Source organism: Lycorma delicatula, chromosome 11, assembly GCF_047948215.1.
Source record: "Lycorma delicatula isolate Av1 chromosome 11, ASM4794821v1, whole genome shotgun sequence".
Lineage (NCBI taxonomy): Eukaryota > Metazoa > Arthropoda > Insecta > Hemiptera > Fulgoridae > Lycorma > Lycorma delicatula.
In genome coordinates this window covers 71,856,646-71,880,804 of record NC_134465.1, presented here as the reverse complement: position 1 = coordinate 71,880,804, position 24,159 = coordinate 71,856,646, and the positions used below count along the sequence as shown (strand labels likewise).

Genomic DNA, 24,159 nt, shown 5'->3' with positions numbered 1-24,159 from the left:
TTATGTATATATGTCAATGGGCTGGCATGTTTGAAGGTTAATAACGTTTCACTGGATAAATCATTTTGATGAAATTTTGTACAAATTGCCCCATGTACTCGTGTACATGGGGCAATCTTTTAGTAAAATTTTAGGATGAATATCTCCAGGAGATGTAGTAGTTTTCTTTTGAGACTAATTTTCTCAAAATTTTGCAAACATAATCACACTTCAATCTCAGTATATGCATGCGTGGTTATCGTTACCATTTAAAATAAAATTTCCCCAAAATTCCCACCTTCCTCAAAAATCATCCTCGTTTTTTTGAAACTATATAATATTAAAGAACATAGTATTTGTGATGCCCTATAAATATGTTGGAGCTTATGATTCCCATTGTTAGAAATTTTACTAATTTTTTTAATGTCGATTTCATAATAAATATAATTTATTTATAATTTCATTAAAACTTTTGTTACATAATTTAATAAATGTAGATTGGATTAATAATGGTAGAGGGTATCGCCGTGATCTGATTATCTGATAATTTTTAACGTACCATTTGTTTTGATTTTTTTACGAAATAAATATTAAAAAAATTTTAGTTAACATTTTAATTCGATTATAATTTTAAATTTGTACATATATACAATCAAATTTCTGTAACTCGAATACCTATAACTCGTAAATTTCTACAACTCGAAATTTATTCTAATTTCCGGCCGTATTGTATTACATTACACGGAAATATAACTCGAACAAAAATCCTATAAGTCGAAGTGAAAATTTGATTAGTTTATTACAAAAAATAAAATTAAAAAAACCAAAGTTAAACATTAATAATAAAGAATTTATTTTCAGTTCAGAAGTATGAAACAAACATGATTCACTTTTTGTACTATGGGATAACAAAAAAGGATGAATCAACATATAATAAAGAGGGAAGTGAAATCATATACATCACGTGTCAGTATTCATCGATACTCGTTTGTCGTAAGAAGTGTCGGTCAATGTGTCTTTATAACCTTCATCGCTCTTATACATAGTTTCCTATGTCTGGGTTTGTTTGTTACTGTAAAGAAGTGTGTTCTCATTCTTTCCTTACAACGTTTTTTATGTTTAATTTTTGTACAATTAGGTTTAGTTAGGTTAGTTGTTTTTTTTCTGTTCTTTTTTTTTAAATGTCAAATATAAATTTAAAACAACGTCATTTTTTTTTTTTAGATGATAAATTAAGGCTCATAATGGAAGTAGACAAGGAAAAAAAGAAAAAAACGTGATCGCATCGAAATTCGGTATACCATTCAACACGCTTACAAAAATTTACATAAACTGGGAAAATATTTTGCGTTTGTAACTCAGACGTCATCAAAAGGGTAAAGTCTGTCAAGTATCCCGATGTTGAAAAAAAGTATTTTAGAGCGGTTTAAAAATAGTCGCGATCAAAATTTACCTATCAGTAGACCAATTTTACGTGAAAAAGCAGAATACTTTACGAGACAGCTCAATTGTACGTATTTCAAAGCTAGACTTTTTGGTTTGCTTAATGAGTTTATAAGTTAACCTTTCGGTTGGCTTAATAAGTTTAGAGATTAAAAAAAATATTTGTAGTGCAAGTGCCAGTGTAAACGATTAAATTTGTAATACGTGGATAAACAGTACACTCAAAGAAATTATGAGCGCATACAACGAATCAGAAATTTTTAACGTTGTCGAAACTGGACTGTTTTACAAATGTTTACCTGACAAAACTTTTAAAGATGGGAAATGAAGTAAATACTTCGTGTTTTAGGTGCGAACATGTCGGGGACAGAAAGGTGAAACCTTTCTTAATCGGTAAATCGAAAAAAACATTTTGTTTTGCTAACGTTAAATCATTGCCTATTCACTATGGAACCAATAGAAAAACCAACCAACCAATAGAACCAATAGAAAATTTTATTAGGTTACTAATAAAATTTTCGAAAAATGGTTATTCAAATTGGATCATTATTATCATGTGAAAAATAGAAAGATTTTTCTATTTATTGACAACTAGCACAACCAAAATCGTTTCCTCATGAATTATTATCGATAAATGCGTTATTTTTCCACCAAATTGTACCTCTAAACTCCAACCAATAGTTTAGGGCATTATAAAAAAAATTGAAATGTACAGGAAAATGATTATAATGAAAACGTTAAAGGTAGTTGAAAAGAAACAAAAGTCAGAAATTAATCTTCTTTATTGTCCATGGGGAGTTAAAAAATCTTAGAATGAAATCACTGAGCTATAATAATTAACCGTTTTAAAAAAGCCGGATTTAACAACAACCCGTTATTTTATCGGAATGTGAACAAACTAGCAGTGAAAACCTTTGTTCTAACAACAATAGTGGTGGTCATGACGATGATAATGAATGGTAATCAGTCACCGATGTTTTGCAATTACCCAGTAACGTAACTTTTCCGGATAAAAGTTTCTGTAGACGAAAATTTGGTAGTATCCGAATACCCTACTGACGAAGGTATTATTGTAATACGATTAACGCAAAGGCAAATGAGAATGACACCATAAAGACTGATTCGAATAAAACAATAATGAACTACCCTGCGTAACACCATCAACTATAATGGAAGTTACAGGTAACTTTGAGTCTGTTCGACGATTCGTCGACTCAAAAGACGATGTACCAGAATCGGCTTTTTCGGCGGTGGCAGATATAGAAAAATGGTTGACTACACTGCATCAGAAGAAACGTCAAGTAACTATCAACAAATTTTTTTAATCGTTTTAATTAAATTAAAAAAAAAATTAATTAAATTAAATACGAATTTTAATTAAATTTACGAAAGATGCAATTATTCTTAACATTTTATTTTATTTTTTTATAATTTTAATATTATTTTTATTTTATTTAGGGAACTTTTAAAACACGATCCTCGAATTTAAAACTAAACTGTTTTTTTATATATGATACAACAATGATAATTTTTACTATTCATAATAAGTATAGGTTTTTGTGTCTTTCATTCATTTACGGTTTTTGTGCAATAAATTATCAGTGAGAAAAAATGTGATTAATGAACAGTATTTTCGTGTATATTTATCAGCCTAAATTTTGTTTAGTGTCTTCTATGGTAATAGAATACTCTTCAAGTAAATTAAGTTTAAGTTAATAATTACATACATACTATATATACGAGCACATACTAACCAGTAGTTCGTACTGCATACTGTATTTATAATGCTGCATCATATCATGTAATAATATTAATGTGATATAATAAGACTGCATATGGAAAAAATGCAGTATTTTCTTAAATAGTGCGATGTATTTTACGTGAGTGAATTTACAGAGGGTAGTAATTTCGTAACATGTATATTTCTCTAACTCGAATTTTCCGTAAGTAGAAGTTTTTCTTTTTCCTTTTGAATATTCGAGTTATAGGAATTCCACTGTACATATATTTATATGTATATATTTCGATACTTCAGTGCTGTATTTGTCTACTTAACGCAAAAACGAATTTTACAGATTTATTAACTTGAAATTGATCAAAGAAACTTTTTTCAGGAAAAAATTAAGTGAAAAGTTAATATATTGTCGCGTGTTCGCGGTGCAATCATGATATTAAGAGATTGACAATTGAGAATGTTTATATAATTACAATTGGTTTAAAAACATAAATAAAACAAGATAAATCAATAATAATGACAATAGTAATAATAACAATGAGCCTTCGAAATCACAGAGGCCTTTAGCTGAGTGGGCGAGACATTCGGCCGCCCCATACGCTCTCGCAGTGAGCATACCCAGTCATGACTGTGCTTCTTGCACAGCCAATGGACCCGGTATCATTCGCAGCAGGAGATCCTTCGCGTTTTCTACAGGAGGAGAGGGATCGATGTCTATATAAGACAGCAGAATTCAAAATCGAGGCCTTCAGGAAAATGGAAAAGAGCAAGAAAAAAGATAAACTAAAGGAAAACCTAGGCGATAAAAGTTAAAAGAGTAAGATCAAATATCTCAATTGAGATTTTTAGAAATAAACATAATTTTAATTTTTAATTAATATACATATTTGAGATTGAATATAAGTGTTTTTTTCGTGTGATGTTAATTGGTAAGGGCCCTTTACACCTTTGTCATGTTTTCGTTTAATAGATTTTATTGACGTTTATTTAAATCTACATCATTGACAAGTTTCATTTTGAGAGTTTTTGACTAAATTTCGTAAGAAATGGCTAAAAATATTTTAAAATGACAAGGGCTTTTACACCCTTGTTATATTGTGGTTTTTGGTTTTCATTAACCACTGATAAGTCTTTTTTAGCTGTTATTTTATTTTGACAAGACTAGTCGTTCACTATGTGACACCTGAGTTTTTTGTTTTTCGGGGGGGGAGGAAAAGATATTTTGTATTTTGACTATGTCACTAGAGTTTTCGTACTGGGAGGATAAAAAAAGTTTTTTCTTTTTTGTTGTGAAAGGAGCTAATGACCATAGTAGCCGATGCCCCGAAAAAAAAAAAAAAAAACAGTGGTTACATACAAAACAAAGTTAAAGCAATTGAATTTGTCAGGATTTATTCACAAGTAGATAAATAATTAAAACCAGAATTCAGTCCCATTGACAAAAGATATAGCATAACCAACGCTGGAACTCTCGGCTTCCAAATCGGCTGATTTAGGAAGATGCGTTCACCACTAGACCAACCCGGTGGATTTCGTTTTCATGTAATATGCTCATTGGAGTGACGTCACCTTAGTCGCGCCGAACGGTACGCACTGACCTCCTCGCAGAATCTCCTAGCAGACAGACATTTCGTAGAACTCACATTATTACGACTTGCTTAGATTAATTTCGCAGTATTAATGGTCTTCCCCAGAGTATTTATACTCCTATCCTCTTTATCTGCCGGACCGAACCCAATTCATTGCGTAAGAACGATCGACCGTCCTCACATTTTCCCATGAAATTTCAAACCTTGGTCCGGTAACTCTTCTCACGGAGCAACATCTCTTTAATGTGTCAGTGGGCAGTTGTTAAACGGACCTTGTTACCAATACTAAAAGGATTACTTTTAATCCCTTTCTGGATTCCTCCCATTATTATATTTTCTTCTTAATCGGTAGGAATCCTTACTCAGGTACGTTATACCGGTCTTGTTACAATATTTTCATTTTTTTCTTGGATAATTTTAATATAAATTCTTCTTTGAATCATATACGTCTACGATTATACTACTACATCTACACAAATTCTTTTAAGAATCAAAGCGTTATTAAAATTATGAAATACTTAATAAACGTTTTTTCCTGTTTTTAAAGAAAATCAGATGCACCTTTTTTAGCTGAATTCCCGGTACCAGTAGTTAATGATTCAAATAAATCCATTAATTACCTGTAAATTCGTTAAAGAAAGTGATAGGAATTATCTTTGAAATATCCTTTCTTAGATATATTGAAAAAATTGCAATATTTTGTAAGAGAATTTTTTAATATTTATAAAATATAAATTAGTATCATAGTATTTATATATTTTAGCAAATTAAAATAAATGAAAAATAAAATTGTGAAAGCATAAGTTTTTAGCACAATATAAAAATATATAGAAGTGATAAAAATACGATTTTTTTTATTTATTTTCAGATGAGCGTGTTACTTGTTTTAAGGGTTGCCCTTCTTCAAGGATCATTACCAAAATTTTCAGCCCAAGACAACCCTTCTGCATTTCATCCATGTCCTCATGTCAGGTAAATATTAAATGCTTATATACATTTTCTATTTCTATAAAATTTATTCAGTGAATATAATTAACATTTATATTACTGACTATTTAAAAAACAAATTCATAAAATGGTTGAACTAATCCATTGCGCTATTACAGATTATGATATAAATTTGAGGTAATTATACTGAAACGTTATTTATTGCTGATACAGTTCTATTCATATATCACGGTATTTAACTAATAGTCTTTGTTAACTGAGTACTAACTGTTAACTAATCTTGCTATCACAAACTGTATATTCCATAACAAAACTACAATTACGAACTTATATGAAAAACGTTAAAAATATGACACAATCTAAAGTTCGATGGGAAATTTTCCAAATTTTAAATGGAATTTTTAATCGATCCACTGTTAAAATATTTTTACTGCCATGTTATTTGAATTTCCACTTTTATCAAAACAAATAAAAATAAATTAACGTAAAAAATAATTCTAAATCAAATTTTTAAGTGCAATTCAATAAGAGTCCTAAATATATATAAATAAATGAATTATTGTTTTTAAATTTTAAGTTTAATTGTTAAAATAATTTAAAGCGTATTTTCATTAATCATCCAATTCTCATATATATATATATATATATATGCATTGGCCCTATATCTCTGTATATATATATATATATATATATATATATATATATATATATATATATATACAGAGGTATAATATAACTGATGGTAGAGAATTTGGATGTTTAATGAAAGTACGCTTTAAATTATTTTAACAATTACACTTAAAATTTAAAAACAATAATTCATTTTTATCTTTTTATTTCGTGAGGAGAAATAAATAAACGTTTTAAGAAAATCCATTGCTTGACAAAATATTTGTATCTCTTTAAATATTTCAAAATCAAGCATCGTAAATATTTTAACTCCTACATATGTATATTTGCTGTCAGTTAACGGATCTTATCATATTTTTTTTTAAATCTGGCAAAGTATTGCATTACTTTTCCGCTTATTAATAATGATATAAAATAAACAATTTCCAGTAAAGAAATAAAATAAATGTTTTATAGAAGTGGGAATAAATTTAAAAAAAAGGTTTTTTTTCTAAAAACATTCATATATATATATATATATATATATATATAGGTTAAGTTTAAGGCATTTTCTGAAGCAAATTATTCTCTAAATTTATCACCTCCTTCAAAAATCCTAAAATAAAAAAAAGGTTTTCGAAAATACTTTTCTGCAATTAAAATCCGGGGTTTATAATTTTAAAAATTGCAGACATTCTTGATAGCTCTACGTACGAATATAAACTTTCAAAAAAACATTTAAACCTAACCTTGACACAGTAAAAGAACAAAAAAAATCAATTTTAAGAAAATGGGTTGGTTTTTTGAATAGACATTTTTTTTGGATTACTAATTTATGCATTGTAGGTTCTTTTAATAAAGTTTTCTCTAAAATTCCTCTGAAAAAAATCGAAAATGTTTTTTCGAGATTGTTGTAGAATATACATATAGTTTGGTTACGTGTGTACTTGTAGTAGGGAATGAACAGTACAATCAGTCGACTTCAACCCACCGGGTTGATCAAGTGTTGAATTCGTCTTCCCAAATCAGCTGATTTGGATGTCGAGAGTTCCAGCGTTCAAGTTCTAGTAAAGTCAGTTATTTTTACACGGATTTCAATACTAGATCGTGGACACCGGTGTTGTTTGGTGGTTGGGTTTCAATTAACCACACATCTCAGGAATGCTCGAACTGAGACTGTACAAGACTACTCTTCATTTATACTCATAGATATACTCATTCATCCTCTGAAGTATTAAACGGTAATTACCGGAGGTTAAACAGGAAAAAAAGTCAGTCGGCTTCAAGTCGAGCTGCCGATGAGAAGTGTGCGTTCAACTGCAGTGTTTAGTTAATACATATACATTTTATACAATTTATATTTTACACTTATGTATTTTATTATACAATGAACAGAAATCAATATTCAAATATATGATAGAATTATAATTTATACAGTACAATTTCCGTTATTCATATAAGCCTTTTTGTACGATAAAAATAAAACATTATTTCATAAATTCAATTGAACTTTATTTGGGAGTAGTTCATCCTCTAACAGCGATAAACCCTCATTCCCTGATAGAATTTTTTAAAAAGAATTAATATGATCAAAGCAATATATATGGAAATATTTGAGCCAAATTTGAAGAAAATCAGTTCGGTCAATCCTAATATACAAGACCAAAAACAGTGTGACTCACATGTACATACATACATATATTTTGTTAGGGTGTTTACATATCCAATTTTTGACATGATCATCATACTTTTCCCTTTAATACAGATATTCACCGGGAAAGTAAAATTCTTCAGAATAAAATAAAAATTCATTCGCAGAATAAAATGTGTACAATTTGGGCATATGCGGTTACCACCGGATCTTGACGTTTTGACACATTAGGAAACCAAAAAACCGGATTTTAATGTTCGTATGTTTATGTGTGTGTTCGGTGTCACCCTCTAAATCACCTTATAACTATCGATCGATTTTGACCAAACTTTGTCAGAATACTTCTACATACAGAGCATTGATGCCATTAAATTTTCAACTTAATAGGTCAAAAGGGTGGGGCTGTAGAGCAATATCACTCTTACTATCTCAAAATTTTGTCTAATTAAGGTATTATTTTTCTTAGGCACATCTGTTAAGAATTAAAACACAATAATATTTGCAAAAATTTATTTTTGCAAATCGCTATCCCACCCCAAAAAAATGTTCAAAATAAATTAGTGATTAAGTGGGTATATTTTTGGGTATAGTATCTCCTCTCTCAACAAGGTGTGTCACTGATGTGCAACTGTTTTAGTATTCCGCTATGTTCTGACGTCAAAGGTGAGCGGTAGATTTAAATAAATGCATAATATTTCAAGGGTAAAATAGGATTTAAAGTGGCTGCTAGTACTGTCATACCCACGCATATAAAATACGGTATAGAAACGCGATTTAGTTAGAATCATTGAATTAAATAAACGAAAAAAATATTATTATATTTAAATAAAATTATAAATATTTTAAATTAAGAACGGCGTGTAAGCCGTTCTTACAAAAACTGCGTGAACGGAAAGTCCTATAACAATGTTGTCAGCTTTTTGAAGTAGAACGTATCTGAATCTGTTTCTACCAGTCAGTTTTATTGAGTTTTACTTAATGAAACCGTCCCTAGACAACATATGTTCCGGTTTCAACATTATACAGGAATAACAAACAAACTTTCGTACAGAAACTAAATAATAACGTCATCAAAAATTCTATCCTACCCTCCTAAAGGACATTTGTATGTGTATCTGTTTGTGTGTGTGTGTCTATCCTCCTTAGCTTAGCACCGGAATGTACCGATCGCTAGCGGAAAATCCCGATTCGTTATTACGTCTCGTGGCGGTCGGGTATTTTTACAATTTTTTTTATTGTTATTGAATTATTATTTATTGTAAAAGTTTTTTTTTTACAATCAAAGGTAAATAATTATTAATAAATCAATATATTTAAATTTTAAAAAAAGTTTAAAAAAATGGTGGTGAAGTGTGATTCGAACCGATGTGCAAATTGTAAAATCTAAATACTTAACGCGTCTTCCCAAATCAGCTGATTTGGAAGTCGAGAGTTACAGCGTTCAAATCCTAGTAAAGGTAAACTTTTATTCGGATTTGAATACTAGATCGTGGATACCGGTGTTCTTTGGTGGTTGGGGTTCAATTAACCACACATCTCAGGAATGGTAGAACTGAGAATGTACAAGACTAAACTTCATTTACACTCATACATATCATCCTCTGAAGAATTATCTAAACGGTAGTTACCGGAGGCTAAACAGAAAAAAGATAAAAAAGAAATACTTCATTAATTAAACTTTTATTTGGCTATAACTCTGGAACCAGTGAAACTAACTACTATTTATAATATATCGTTGAAAAGCTCTCAATAAGGGCTTATTACTGCAGTTAAGAAAAAGCTCAAAATCCGATATTTTTTGTATCTTGAGCTTTTTGGGAACTTTTAGTTCAGTTTATTGCAATAAAAACGGGACGGGCACAACTAGATATTACAACAGTTCTAAATCCAAAATTTCAACATCCTACGGGTAATTGTTTATGAGTTATTCTAGATATATATGTACGTACGTACATACAGACGTCACGCCGAAACTAGTCAAAATAGATTCAGGGATGGTCAAAATGGATATTTCCCTTGAAATAAGAAAACGAAATTTTTCTTGTTCACAATTCTTCCTTAACTTCGTACAAGGAAGTAAAAAGTATATAAAAAGAATTTAAATTAAGAAAACTGGTCTAAGAAGAAACTAAAAATTTATATATATATATATATATATATATATATATATATATATATATATACAGATTTCTCTCTTATCACATTGTAACTGTTTTGTTGTTTCGAGTATTTAAAATTAAGAGTGCAGGTAAGGACAAAAAATATTCATTATACAAATAGTTGTATACAAGCATGCTCAACGAACTTTATCTAGGACTATTTAGGATTTAAAAGTTATTTCTCTGATGTAAATCAGCATGATACTGCATAAAGTGGTTGTATGTATTATTTAATTAAACAAATTATCTCAAAGAATACTGATAAAAATAAGCGGTAAGTGATAAGGGGAATAAATTTCACTAAGAGGTGTTACTAGAAAATATAGAGGAGAATAAGAACGTTGGTTGGATACAGAGATAGGTTCGTGGAATTAAAACGGGGTTAGTAGTCCACGAGGGGTAACAGGGTTTCCAACCCGATAGCATTCTATATTTTCCACTTTATATCATATCTTTATTTTATCTCTCTTCCCTTTTATACGTACATCCTTCTTGTATTATCTTAATAATCATCTTCTCTTTTCTCATTGTAATACGTTCATGTATTTATTTAGTAGATGCCACTAAATGAACAACGACTCATTAATCTCTACTGTTTTAACATAATATAATATATAAATGCTAATATTGTAGTGCCTACGTAACAATAACAAAATATACAAAGACATGCATCCCTGTGCGCGCGCGCGCACACACACACACACACACACACAGAGAGAGAGAGAGAGAGAATGAGTGAGAGAGAGAGAGAGAGGGGGGGGGGGAGAGAGAGAGAACACAAAATACTATACATAGCTGGTTTTGATAAACTGAAATAGAGATATCAGTGGATCAGAGAAAGATAGAATATATGTGTGAAAGAGATATTGCGCATATAATTTAAACATGACTCTTCCCAAGCGATTTGGTTGGTTTCCTTCCTGCATTAAACGCAAACGCAACGTATTCACTAAATGTTCGTTATAATACGTGAGTTGTGTATTAGATTTATACGTGGCATTTATGTATATTTATATTGTAATTTAATAAATCTTTTGAAATAAAATGTTAAATCGTTAAAAAATTAAATAATTACTTTTACGTATGAAAATCTTTCGCTTATTTAAGATGAAGTATTATGAATGGTTTCATCATAACAGAAAAACATCTGACAGCAAAGATTTTATACTTTCCTGCTATTGGTTGTTTATTCTTATATAGTGGAAAACTAATGATAAAAAAAAAATTTAAATCAACAAAAAATCGAAAGTTTTTAATTCGATATTTTAATCAATAATTTGAAAAATCTATATTTTTTAACATTGATCGGCCCCACTACTAATATTTCAGAAAAAAGTATTTTCGTGGCCACTTTTATTACTATATGCTTAGGAAGAGATAAAAAATAAAAATCTGATGTGTACACCACATGACTTCCTTGTACGCCTATTAAATTACATACACACATTTTTTTTTTTTTAAATGAAAAGTACATAAAATTTAATTCCTTAATAACTTCTGATATTTTTTCATATATTTTTTACTTCCTTGTACAAAGTAAAGGAAGTATTGTGATCGTGAAAAATGTTGGTTTTCAGATTTCAACGGAAATATCCATTTTGACTAGTTCCGCCGTGACGTCTCTACGTACGTACGTATTTAACTCGCATAAATCAAAAATGATTAACCGTAGGATGTTGACATTTTGGATTTAGGACTGCTGTAATATCTAGTTGTGCACCTCCCCTTTTGATTGCAATCAACTGAATTAAAAGTGTCCAAAATAGCCCAAAATAAAAATAAAAAAAAATATTTTGTACTTTTTCTTAACTGCAGTAATAAGTTCTCATTGAGTGTTTTGCAACGATATATCTCATAAATGATAATTATTTTCATTGGTTCCAGAGTTATAGCCAAATAAAATTTTAATTAATGAAATATTTGGATCGTACAAGGGAAGGCACATCGTTTTGAATTCGACTTCATTTCCTTTTTTCTTTTAATAAATATATAGATTTATTAATAATTATTAACCATTAATTGTAAAAAAAATTACGATAAATAGTAATTCAGTAATAGCAATAAAGAAATAAAATGTTATGTACTTTTCATTTTAAAAAAAAATATGTTTATGTAATTTAATAGGCGTACAAAGACGTCATGTTGTGTTCACATCAGATTTTTTTTATGGGTAACATTTCTATATCATGTAGGAGAATCGAATATACAGTAGGTAGCGTTGTATAATTTTAACCTATAATTTGTTGCTTAGATGCTTAAAGGAGAACAAGCAGTTTTTTTTGTTTTTTTTACGGGATTTATTGCGAGCCACTTAGAACAATCCACATTCTAAACCAATAGTATTTATGAATACAGCTGATGTATTTAATTATATAGCTCATATATATGAGTGCTATTAATTATGGGTAGGGAATCCTTAAATAGACAAATTTATTTGAAATATTAATATTTAATTAATTTGAAAAAATTTCTTATGAAATGATACATTTAGATAGTACTTCTGTGTAAGTTTGAAATGTTGATAATTAGAAAAATTTATAAAGAAACGTCTGGAGAAATTTTAACATCAAGTTAACGAAGAAAATTTTAAATGTACAGACAGAATGAAAAATGGATAATAAGTAATTAGGAGAATGAAGAAAAGAGACTAAATTACGAGTAGTGAAGGTAACTGGTCAGGGGTTATCTTAGAGAACAAAGATTGATTAAAAATTACTAGAAGGATCGGCAGAAGGTGGAGAAAGAATAGCTGGAAAATAGCAAAATCCATAGATAATCTATAGGAAATTGGAACTGTAATATTTAATTGGTAATAGAGGAGAATGGCAAAGAATATGAAAAACAGACCTGGCAAGGATTAGAAAAACGTATGATTTTACATTTGATGTTTATGTATATATATATATATATATATATATATATGTTTGTGTGTATGTATGAAGAATAAAACAAAATAATAAAAAAAACTACATATATTATCAACAACCAATAGATGTTTGTCACAGATAATTACTATCCACTAAAATTTCTTTTTCAATTCACACATACTGTACACTAATTTTTAATTTAACAGCGGCTTTATACGCCGGGTGTGATTGTGTATACAGATGCATGTTCGTACGAATAAATATGCACCATGCAAAAGGATATGAATGTGTTCGTTTATTCTTTTTTTTTTTTTTTGTTTTCTGTTAGAAAATTAATGAACGATTTAAATTTCAGAGTATGTTTGTTAAAATCCACAAAAGCCGTTGTACTAACAGCGCTTTTAATTAGACATTCCCTCATGTTTATTTTTTTCTCTCTTAAAAAAAAGATACATTGATTAACGGGTTAATGTAACTGTAGAATGGTATAAATATGTAACATTAAAATGTTTTACGTTAAAAATCAAATACAAAACATGCTTTGTTATAATTATTACCTTTGAGAAATTTTCTTTATATATATATATATATATATATATATATTCATACATATATGTGTGTGTATGTGTGTGTGTGAGTGTGTGTGTGTGTGTATACGGTTTATTCTAAATTGGTTTCAGACTTATTTATGTTAATTAAAAAAAAAACTGTTTCTTTCTTTAGTTTCAAATTTCGTATTTTTAAAATTTTATATTCAAAAAAATTCAGGAAATTCATTTTTGAAAAAAAAATAATAATTTTCTGGCAGAAAGTTTTTTTCAATTAAAACATCTTTATGATAAAATAATCTGTTTTTATTTTTAAAAAAACAGTATTCAAAACTATAAAAACATTTTGATTTTTTTTAAAATTTGGGTGCTCCCTATCAGTTTTTTTGTCTTTTTTTTTTGTCATCAGTCATTTGACTGGTTTGATGCAGCTCTCCAAGATTCCCTATCTAGTGCTAGTCGTTTCATTTCAGTATAATCTCTACAGCCTACATCCCTAACAATTTGTTTTACAAATCCCAAACGTGGCCTGCCCACACAATTTTTTCCTTCTACCTGTCCTTCCAATATCAAAGCGACTATTCCAGGATGTCTTAGTATGTGGCCTATAAGTCCGTCTCTTCTTTTAACTATATTTTTCCAAATGCTTCTTTCTTCATCTACTTGCCGCAATACCTCTTCATTTGTCTTCAATTGTGAAAAAATATGTTTTTTTTTTTACTTCGGAAGCTTCCATACTCAAGGGGAAGTATTAGAGGAAAATTAATTTTTAAGAAAATAATCTCTAAGTGGTAATAATAAATTCAAAAATGAACTTTTTAAAATTGTTTAAAAAATACAACAAAATAGCAGTAATTCTAAATAAAGTTGTAATTTTCTAGGACGGTGGTAAATATTTTTGGGTAATTTTTTTTTTTTCAATGAATAGCAAAAAGTAAGGGCTACCAAAAAATAATGTTTTTTTTTACATTTTAAATGCTATAAGGGTAACTTGTGAGATGGACTTAATTTTTTTATTTTTTTTTTGTCTTCAGTCATTTGACTGGTTAGATGCAGCTCTCCAAGATTCCCTATCTAGTGCTAGTCATTTCATTTCAGTATACCCTCTACATCCTCCATCCCTAACAATTTGCTTTACATATTCCAAACGCGGCCTGCCTGCACAATTTTTTCCTTCTACCTGTCCTTCCAATATTAAAGCGACCATTCTAGGATGCCTTAGTATGTGGCCTATAAGTCTGTCTCTTCTTTTAACTATATTTTTCCAAATGCTTCTTTCTTCATTAAAATAATTATTTTTAAATTAAAAATAATTATTTTTTAATTTAAATTATATTTTTATTACTACAGACTATTGGAGTGGGATAGGGAAAAATTTTCATAGTGGTTAGGAAGCCTAATGAAGTAGAAAATATACATGCGAAAAACTCCCATTAATCCAAATAAGTAATAATAATTATAATAATAATAATAATAATAATAATAATTATTATTATTATTATTATTATTATTAGTCTCATATTTATATTTTTTTTATGTATTAAAATAATAAAAACCTTTTCAAATCGGTGTATGAAAATAGTATTAAGTTAGTTTAATAAAAATATTTTTTTTATAAATATAAGGAATTCTATTAAATTAAACAAATTGCAAATTTTAGGAGAAACCTAATAAAATGTTTTAAAATATAATTTATTGTTATACCGAGTATGGTAGGTGAACTACATATTTTAACAAAAAGGTATCGTTTAAATAATATTTAAATAAACGAATACATTAATCTATAAAAAAGTTGTTAAAAATTTAATAGAAATCGATGCGGTTATATTAGTGGTTTAGAAATGGAAATTTGAAAATCTTTTTAAAACTACGTAAGAGATAAAAAATAAAACGCTCGCTGGGATAATTGTTCTATAACAAGTAATACAGACATCGTCAGATAAGCTATCTTCTAAAAGTCATGTCGTCGCAACGAGTCCCAGACCTAAAAACCTTTCGAAAAAGGGAGTCATGTCCCAGTACTGTTGTTTTCCATGGCCAACTAGATTAACTAATCTGTATTTCACCATTATTTTCTCGTTTTAAAAAACAATATGAAATAGTTTGTATGTAACAGTTAAAAGTAGTTGAATTATATAATTTATAAGAAAAAGGGTTGCATATTTAAGTCGTGTAATTCATATGTACATATAAATAAGTATCAAATAATTAATATTACAATATTTAGTAATAAAAATATATGAAAGTTTGAAAAAGACAAAATGGATATTCCGCCGTATATTTATATATATATATTTATAGTTCAAGAACCATCACGTACACACATATATAAAAAAGTATGATTAATCTCACTTTTAAATTTTAAGAATACAATCGCGTACTAACCGGTCAATAACGTTTCAACGAGGTCCATTAATTATAACTCAACATATGTCTTTGTTGCCGTTTGAACAATACCAGCATAGGTTTAGCAGGAGAGAGATTCACCCATCTGCTGTTATTGCGATGCGGTTGACGATGCCGAACACACTATTTTCATGTGCAGGCGATAGGAAGAACATCGCATAAATGCTGGACTGATACGTACCCGCCGGAGTAGCTCTCGGAGTGGCTCTTGGCTATGTCTGGGAACTGGCATAATTTTGAAATAGTTGCAATAGCAGTCCTCAGAATAAAAGAAGATGATGCAAGACGACTGGGATACTGAGGGTTTTATAGCAGGGTAGAGCGGACAGCCCCGTTCCTGAGGGTTCACATGCCCTGGTGTGTGGGTTCCCGTAATTGAGCGGGGACTCCTGGGGTCCGTTAGGTGTGGATTAATTAAAAGACCGAGACCCGGCCGGCGGTGTGGGTTCTCGGATACGCTTCGGCGGCTTCGGCTGCTGCGCCGTCGGTTTGAGGCTGGTAAAAGGAAACACCGAGACCCGGTCTCCGGCGGGGGGGTCTGGAAACGGCAGAGCCGGGCCTGGTTTCTTCCGTTGGAGATTAGAGGCAGGCAATTAAAGATCCGAAACCGGTGGGGCTGACCTGCTGTGCCGGGTTAATAACTGGTGGATGGGCAGTCGCAAGAACACGTCCCCGAGCCGAGTATACTTAATTGGATGTCCGGCTCGGAGATGTAGGGGGAAAAAAAGATGTCTTGTTGCCGGCCTCCGTGATGCGAGTGGTAGCGTCTCGGCCTTTCATCCAGAGATCACGGGTTCGAATCCCGGTCACATATGGCATTTTCACGCACGCTACAAATCATTCATCTCACCCTCTAAAGCAATACCTCACGGTGGTCCCAGAGGTTAAAAAAAAAGAAGGTGTATACTTGTTATATATCGACATATATGTGAAATATATATTAATAATATAATTTTTTTTATTTATGTGATTGTTTTTCTTCGTAAAATAATGACCTATAACTAAAAAGTAGAAACAGGAATGTACCGATCACTAGCGGAAACGGTAGACCAGGAGGATAAAAAAACCCTATGACAAATTCAACCTGAGCGGCATATAAAACATTAGTTACACAGACTGTAATGCCATATATATTGAAATAACCGACAGATCGTTTAGGGCAACGTTGTCAGAACATCTGAGGGCGTTCTAGAATAAGTAAAATGTTTTTCAAACATGGCGGATCACTTGTTTTCGAATAAACACATAATTAAAAAATTGGCAGATAATCTTGAGATATTAGAAATTTGTAACGTTAAAAACAAACTAAAAATTTAGAGAAATGTTACATTAATAAATATAAAAACTTCAATTTGGTGAACCATAAACACATTTCAAAAATTACGATCTATTTAAATTGGATATACATCTGCACATTGAAATATGTTTTTAACATCTCGTTATAATTTTATTTAGTTTTATCTTAGCGATCGATTATCTAATATTTTATTAATTATGTTAACAATTGATGATGAATCTGGAAGGTCCGTAAATGCCGTGTTGAATAAAAAAAAAGGATTTTAACACTTATAGGTGAGATCAGTCTTATTTTTTTTTCATATGTGTGTATATACTGATTCTTGAATTATAAATAACTTTTTCTTTTTTTTCTTATTTAGTCTCCGGTAATTACCTTTCAGATAATACTTCAGAGGATGATATGTATGAGTGTAAATGAAGTATAGTCTGGTACAGTCTCAGTTCGACCATTCCTGACATGTGTGGTTAATTGAAGCCCAACCACCAAAGAACACCGGTATCTACAATCTAGTACTCAAATCCGTGTAAAAATAACTGACTTAACTAGGATTTGAACGCTGGAACTCACGACTTCCAAATCAGCTGATTTGGGAAGACGCGTTCACCACTAGACCAACCCGGTGGTTTTAATTATAAATGACTAATTGTGATTTGACAAACGAGACAACTTTATATATATATATGGTGGTTCAATAGGAAAGGTAAATAATCTAGAAACTGATTCTAGAGCTTGAAATAAGGAAAAAACATACGTCCGAAAACATTTTGTCACCGAGTCAAGGCTAGAAAATATTTCTTGGTGATTTTTTCCACTGGTGAATTTTCATGTTAGGAGTAAACTTGCAAAGTAAACTTGCAATAGTAAACTTGATTGTTTCTTATGTTTTTGAAATGAAAAATCGAATAAAACTGATCCCAGAACTGTATTTTCTGTAGTTTTCATGATATTCAACTTAAAACAGAAAAATTCGGTGACGAATAAAATTTTTTAGGTTTGAAGTACAGCCGGTTTCCGTGGCGCGAGTGGAAGCATCTCAGCCTTTCAAACGGAGGTCCCGGGTTCGAATCCAGGTCAGGCATGGTATTTTCACACGCTACAAAAATTGTTATTCATCTCATCCTCTAAAGGTTAGGAAAAGAGTTTGAAGTAGAATAACTTTGTTAAATGACTAATAAATGCGTAAATTTTATTATCTTAAGAATTTATTCTGAGAAAATTTAAAAATTTTTTTTTAAAAATCAACTTCTATTAATAACCAAATAAATCAAAAAAATCTTATGAATTTTTAAAAATTAAAACAGCTGTTTTTAATACAATAAATTTAGACCATAAACAGGAAGTGCAAACTGACGAAAGAAGAGTGGATTAAAGAAAAGTGTTCAGAAGTGGAAAGAGAAATGAACATTGGTAAAATAGACGGAGCATACAGGAAAGTTAAGAAAAATTTGCGGTACTTAAATTAAAATCTAATAATGTGTTAAACAAAGATGGTACACCAATATATAATACGAAAGGTAAATTCGATAGGTGGGTGGAATATATTGAAGAGTTATACGGAGGAAATGAATTGGAAAATGGTTTAGAGGAAGAAGAGGAAGTTGAGGAGGATGAAATGGGAGAAACAATACTGAGATCTGAATTTAACAGAGCATTAAAAGATTTAAATGGTAGAAAGGTTCCTGGAATAGACGGAATACCTGTAGAATTACTGCGCAGTGAAGGTGAGGAAGCGATTGATAGATTATACAAACTGGTGTGTAATATTTATGAAAAACGGGAATTTCCGTCAAACTTCAAAAAAAGTGTTATAATCATGATACCAAAGAAAGCAGGGGCAGATAAATGTGAAGAATACAGAACAATTAGTTTAACTAGTCATGCATCAAAAATCAATAACAATTGAAGAACATAAGAAAGAAGCCGTAATAAGAAAGGGAGTCTAAGGATGTTCCCTATCACCGTTACTTTTTAATCTTTACATGGAACTAGCAGTTAATGATGTTAAAGAACAATTTAGATTCGGAGTAACAGTACAAGGTGAAAAGATAAAGATGCTACGATTTGCTGATGATATAGTAATTCTAGCCGAGAGTAAAAAGGATTTAGAAGAAACAATGAACGGCATAGATGAAGTCCTACACAAGAACTATCGCATGAAAATAAACAAGAACAAAACAAAAGTAATGAAATGTAGTAGAAATAACAAAGATGGACCACTGAATGTGAAAATCGGAGAAGAATAGATGAAAGCAAATAGATGAAGAAAGAAGCATTTGGAAAAATATAGTTAAAAGAAGAGACAGACTTATAGGCCACATACTAAGGCATCCTGGAATAGTCTCTTTGATATTGGAAGGACAGGTTGAAGGAAAAAATTGTGTAGGCAGGCCACGTTTGGAATATGTAAAACAAATTGTTAGGGATGTAGGATGTAGAGGGTATACTGAAATAAAACGACTAGCCCTGGATAGGGAATCTTGGAGAGCTGCATCAAACCAGTCAAATGAATGAAGACAAAAAAAAATAAAAAAAAAATAAAAAAATTTAGACCTTTGAAAAATTAAGAAATATTTAATTTACTTTTAGAAAATACTCATTGTGGTTCATACTCTAATTCACAACTGCCCAAAAAGGAGTATAATGTATTTAGGGTGTATGTATGTATGTTTTTCACCGTAGCAGCTCAACGGCTGAACCGATTTCGATGTATGACACCGCTTTGAAATCCTTATGTTACTAGGAGTGCTATAGACTATATAAATATGAAAATATATGCTTAAATAGAATTAAAAAATTTGAAAAAAGATTATGCTATATATAAAATTGTAACCCGCACGCTCTTTAATTATTCTTTATTAGTAATTATCCTGTATTAAACAGCAAGGTTTTTTCTTGGCTGTCGTGTATTTTCATTTTTAATATAATCTGTTGTTTTTTTTTTTTTTAATTCTTACATGAGTTATGAAAAAGGGATAATCCCTTTTAAATGTAGGAAGTAATTTACAATTTATACAAAAATCAGTACGAATAGAAGATGGAAAAAAGACGAGAGCTGTAACAAATGAAGTAATTTCCTGTCATTTTTTTCAAGGAATATTGAGTGCATCATCGCGCTTAACCTACCAAAATGCATGTAATATCAGCTCTATAAATGATATTTTCATCGAGTTCACCACAATATTATAATAAATAATGAACATCATTACTCTTACAGAAAATATCACAATTTTTTTTCCCTCAGCTATTTTACATGTGTCAGAACCATAATAAAATACGGGAATCCCGGCGTGGCAACAATTGAGGATGCGCAATACACAATGCAGGTCCATCCTCACTGGCAAGGAGAAAAAAAAGAAAAAATAGATATTTCCGTTGAAACTTGAAAACAAAACTTTTTCGCGATGACAATACTTCCTTTACTTCATACAAGGAAGTAAAAAATAAATTTGCACGTAATTGCGTTGCAAACACTCGATCTAAACAGACGCATCCATAAAATCAAGATCGTACTTGGACCGGTCAATAACTGGTGAATGGAAAAATACGCTGGAATGAAACGCAAAGGCGAAAAAAATCTATATTTATGATCAAAATATGAAAATGAATAAAACCACGGAAATCATTTAACCGAACGGAAGCTACTATGGAATGCGTGAATATTTATTATATTTTTAACAATAAATTTTCCAATTAATTTTCATGAATTTTCCTTTATAATAACAGAATATATCAAACTTAAATTGTATATATTACTTCTCTATGGCGTAATGATAAATATATTGGGCGATTCATTCAAAAATATTTCATGAAAAATTTGGTTTCGTTTCGTTGTTTGCTCCTCACCTAGAAATAACCGTCGAGAGGAGGTCATTCATTATTTGCCGTTTGCGAATACGGCACGCTAGGCTCAGTCATGGATATCAGATGACTCAAACAGATGCACCTGTTTGTGCTCTCTCCGACTTCCAACTAACAGTTCATCACACCCTTGTGGATTGTATCTGTTATGCGGCATTCAGTTGCAAACTATTCTAGGTTTTAATGAAATGATATTGCGTTATGTTTTACGATTTCTTAGGACCTTCTGTTTTTATTCAAATATTTTAATTACTGTAATGTTTTTCAGTTATTTATGCTGTAAATTTATCTATCTATATAAATTTATCTGTAAAGAAATTTTATTATTTTAATTAAGATAAATAATGTGGTATATCATTGTGTTTCTATTTCGCTTTTAGGATACGTTACAGGCTTTTCCTTTTAAGATGTATTTTTACCTTTTACGAGTTTTAGTTTATAATTGTCAATTTCTAAAATGTATTTATTTACAACATAAATATCGTGTCCGTAGGACGCCTCGTTGTGCGCCCAGGAAAAAAAGAACTAAAAACAAAGTTTATTTTGAATTTAGTTAATACTTGTTTTCCGGCCTCCGTGGTGCGAGTGGTAACGTCTCGGCCTTTCACCAAGAGGTTCTGGGTTCGAATTCCGGTAACATGTGGCATTTTTTATACACGCTACAAAACATTCATCTCACCCTCTGCGGAATGAATTGTTTGACTGGGGACCCGGAGGTAAAACAATCAAAAAAAAAAAAAAAAAAATACCTGTTTAATACAAAAAAAGTGAATTTTTCTACCCCAATATTTTGACTTTTACCCTAGATTTTTCAAAAATAAAAAATAAAGAGCAGTTCTGTAACCTATATTTTTTACATTTTTTTTTCAAATCAGACTTCATATGAAGCCATTAAATTTACCCTCTTAATTTGCGTCCTACGAATTACAGTCTTTTCTTTTTCCTGTTTAACCTCCGGTAACTACCGTTTAGATAATACTTCAGAGGATGATATGTATGAGTGTGAATGAAGTGTAGTCTTGTACATTCTCAGTTCGACCATACCTGAGATGTGTGATTAATTGAAACCCAACCACCAAAGAACACCGGTGTCCACGATCTAGTATTCAAGTCCCTGTAAAAATAGCTGGCTTTACTAGGTCTTGAACGCTGGAACTCTCGACTTCCAAATCATCTGATTTGGAAAGACGCGTTCACCACTAGACCAACCTGGTGTGTCAACGAATTACAGTCTGGCTTAATTTTATCGAATGCGCTGAAATCAGGGAAATATTGTTTGCCATTCGACACTCGCTAACGAAGCGTTTCCGAACTTGTTTATAAACTTTCTTCTTATTTTCAGTAGTAAAACATGTTCTGGAAGTCTGTTATTTTCATCTTAAATCACCTCGTATATTGAAAAGAAATTGGGATAAATTTTAGAAATCCTTTTTAATTCAATTGACAAACATAATAATTATAAGCCTACTAGAATACATATTTACATAAATTCAGCAATTCTATTTATATATAAAACATAATTCTTCGTCGTGAATAAATTTTATATGTATTTAATAAGTAACGAACGTTTTATGTATAACACGATCAAAGTCTTGCGTCGGTATAAATTATTGTACAAAGGCGGGGAAAAAGTTATTAGCAGAATTAATATTAAATACTTACTTGTTAAGCAGTTTATTTATTTAAGACAAAACTGAGTTTTGTTTTCCAGAGAGAAATCAAACGGTCCGTAACGTTGTATTATTTGCAACGATACTACGCAAGACCTAGTCGAAATACAGCGCCTCCGTTTCTCACCTCCCAAAGAGGAAGTGAATAGTCTGTAAGAGAGAGAGATAGAGAGAGAGAGAGAGAGAGAGACAGAAATAAAGGGGGTTGTAACTGGAGACGGAGTGAGTTTGCTTTATCGGTTGAAAACACGAGCGGATAGAATAATATTTGTTTAACAAATTTCACGTATCGCATATCTGGCCGGAAAGGCAAGACAACGAAGGAGAATATTTGAATGTAGTAATAGTAGATATAATAGAAATGGTAGTAGACATTTTCAGGGTAGGATTCGCTAGGAAAGGGATGCATCGGGCTAAAAAGGAAAAAAAAGGATGCAGGATGCATATGAATTCAGAGTGAGGTGACGTTCGGGAAAGAATAGGGTTGGAGCGTATTAGGCCTAGAGGAAATTTTACGGTGAATTGTTCTGACTTCCGAAAAAAAAAACATAAAAAATATTAAAAAAAAAAACTTTTTTTTAGATGTATACAGTTAGACGCGTACTGTACAGAAAAATATTTTAAATTTAAAATTCGTTTATAACGACATACTCGTTTGTACACAACCAAAAACCATAAAAAATCATTAAAAATAGATTCACCATTTTAGCGTAGCTGAATAAAAACAGATTGAATTAAATCACCAATGACGTTTTAAAAAATAGATTTTAAAAATATAAGAACACATTTGAGTTACATTTATTATTTCTAATACTATTATTATTATTATTATTATATATTTTAAAATATGTATTCCTAATAAAGTGACCTATATTTTTCATTCATTTTTACCCTAAATATGTATCCACTGTATTCGGGTAAAAATAAAATAAAATATTGTAAAAATAATTTTTCGGAATTGAAATAAATATTCTTTCAAATTACTATGTCCATTTTAAAATTGGCCCGCAAGGTGGCGCTAGGATTTAGATATTTAGAAAAATTTAATCACATAATAACTGTCTGTCGATATTGACATAGATAACGATCGATATAGACGATATTTCTCGATATATACAACTACATTACAATTAGTAAAAGAAGATTTAGATTACTTATTTATACGTTTCTTTATGATTTTAATTGATTTAATTAGTTTATTGAATACAGAGGGGTCCAGGGTGTAGAGCCCCCTGGTTAGACGAGATGGGCAAGCGAAGCGAGCCTTGAAAGGCTAAACATCCCTGATCGCGACGTGAAACGCCAGTAACCATTTTCCGGCCTTTCTGGCGCGAGTGGTAGTGTCTCGGCCTTTAATCCGGAAGTCCTGGGTTCGAATCCCGGTCAGGCATGACATT

General features: G+C 30.6%; 1 protein-coding gene across 1 annotated transcript in view; it reads left to right on the top strand.

The window, feature by feature from the left end:
* Positions 1-24,159, top strand: part of LOC142332315 (protein O-mannosyl-transferase TMTC1-like) — a 507,352-nt gene that overhangs the window by 368,597 nt on the left and 114,596 nt on the right. The window contains exon 6 of the mRNA XM_075378680.1: positions 5,615-5,718. Within this exon, the coding sequence (XP_075234795.1) occupies positions 5,615-5,718 (104 nt within the window). The remainder of the gene's footprint in view (positions 1-5,614; positions 5,719-24,159) is intronic.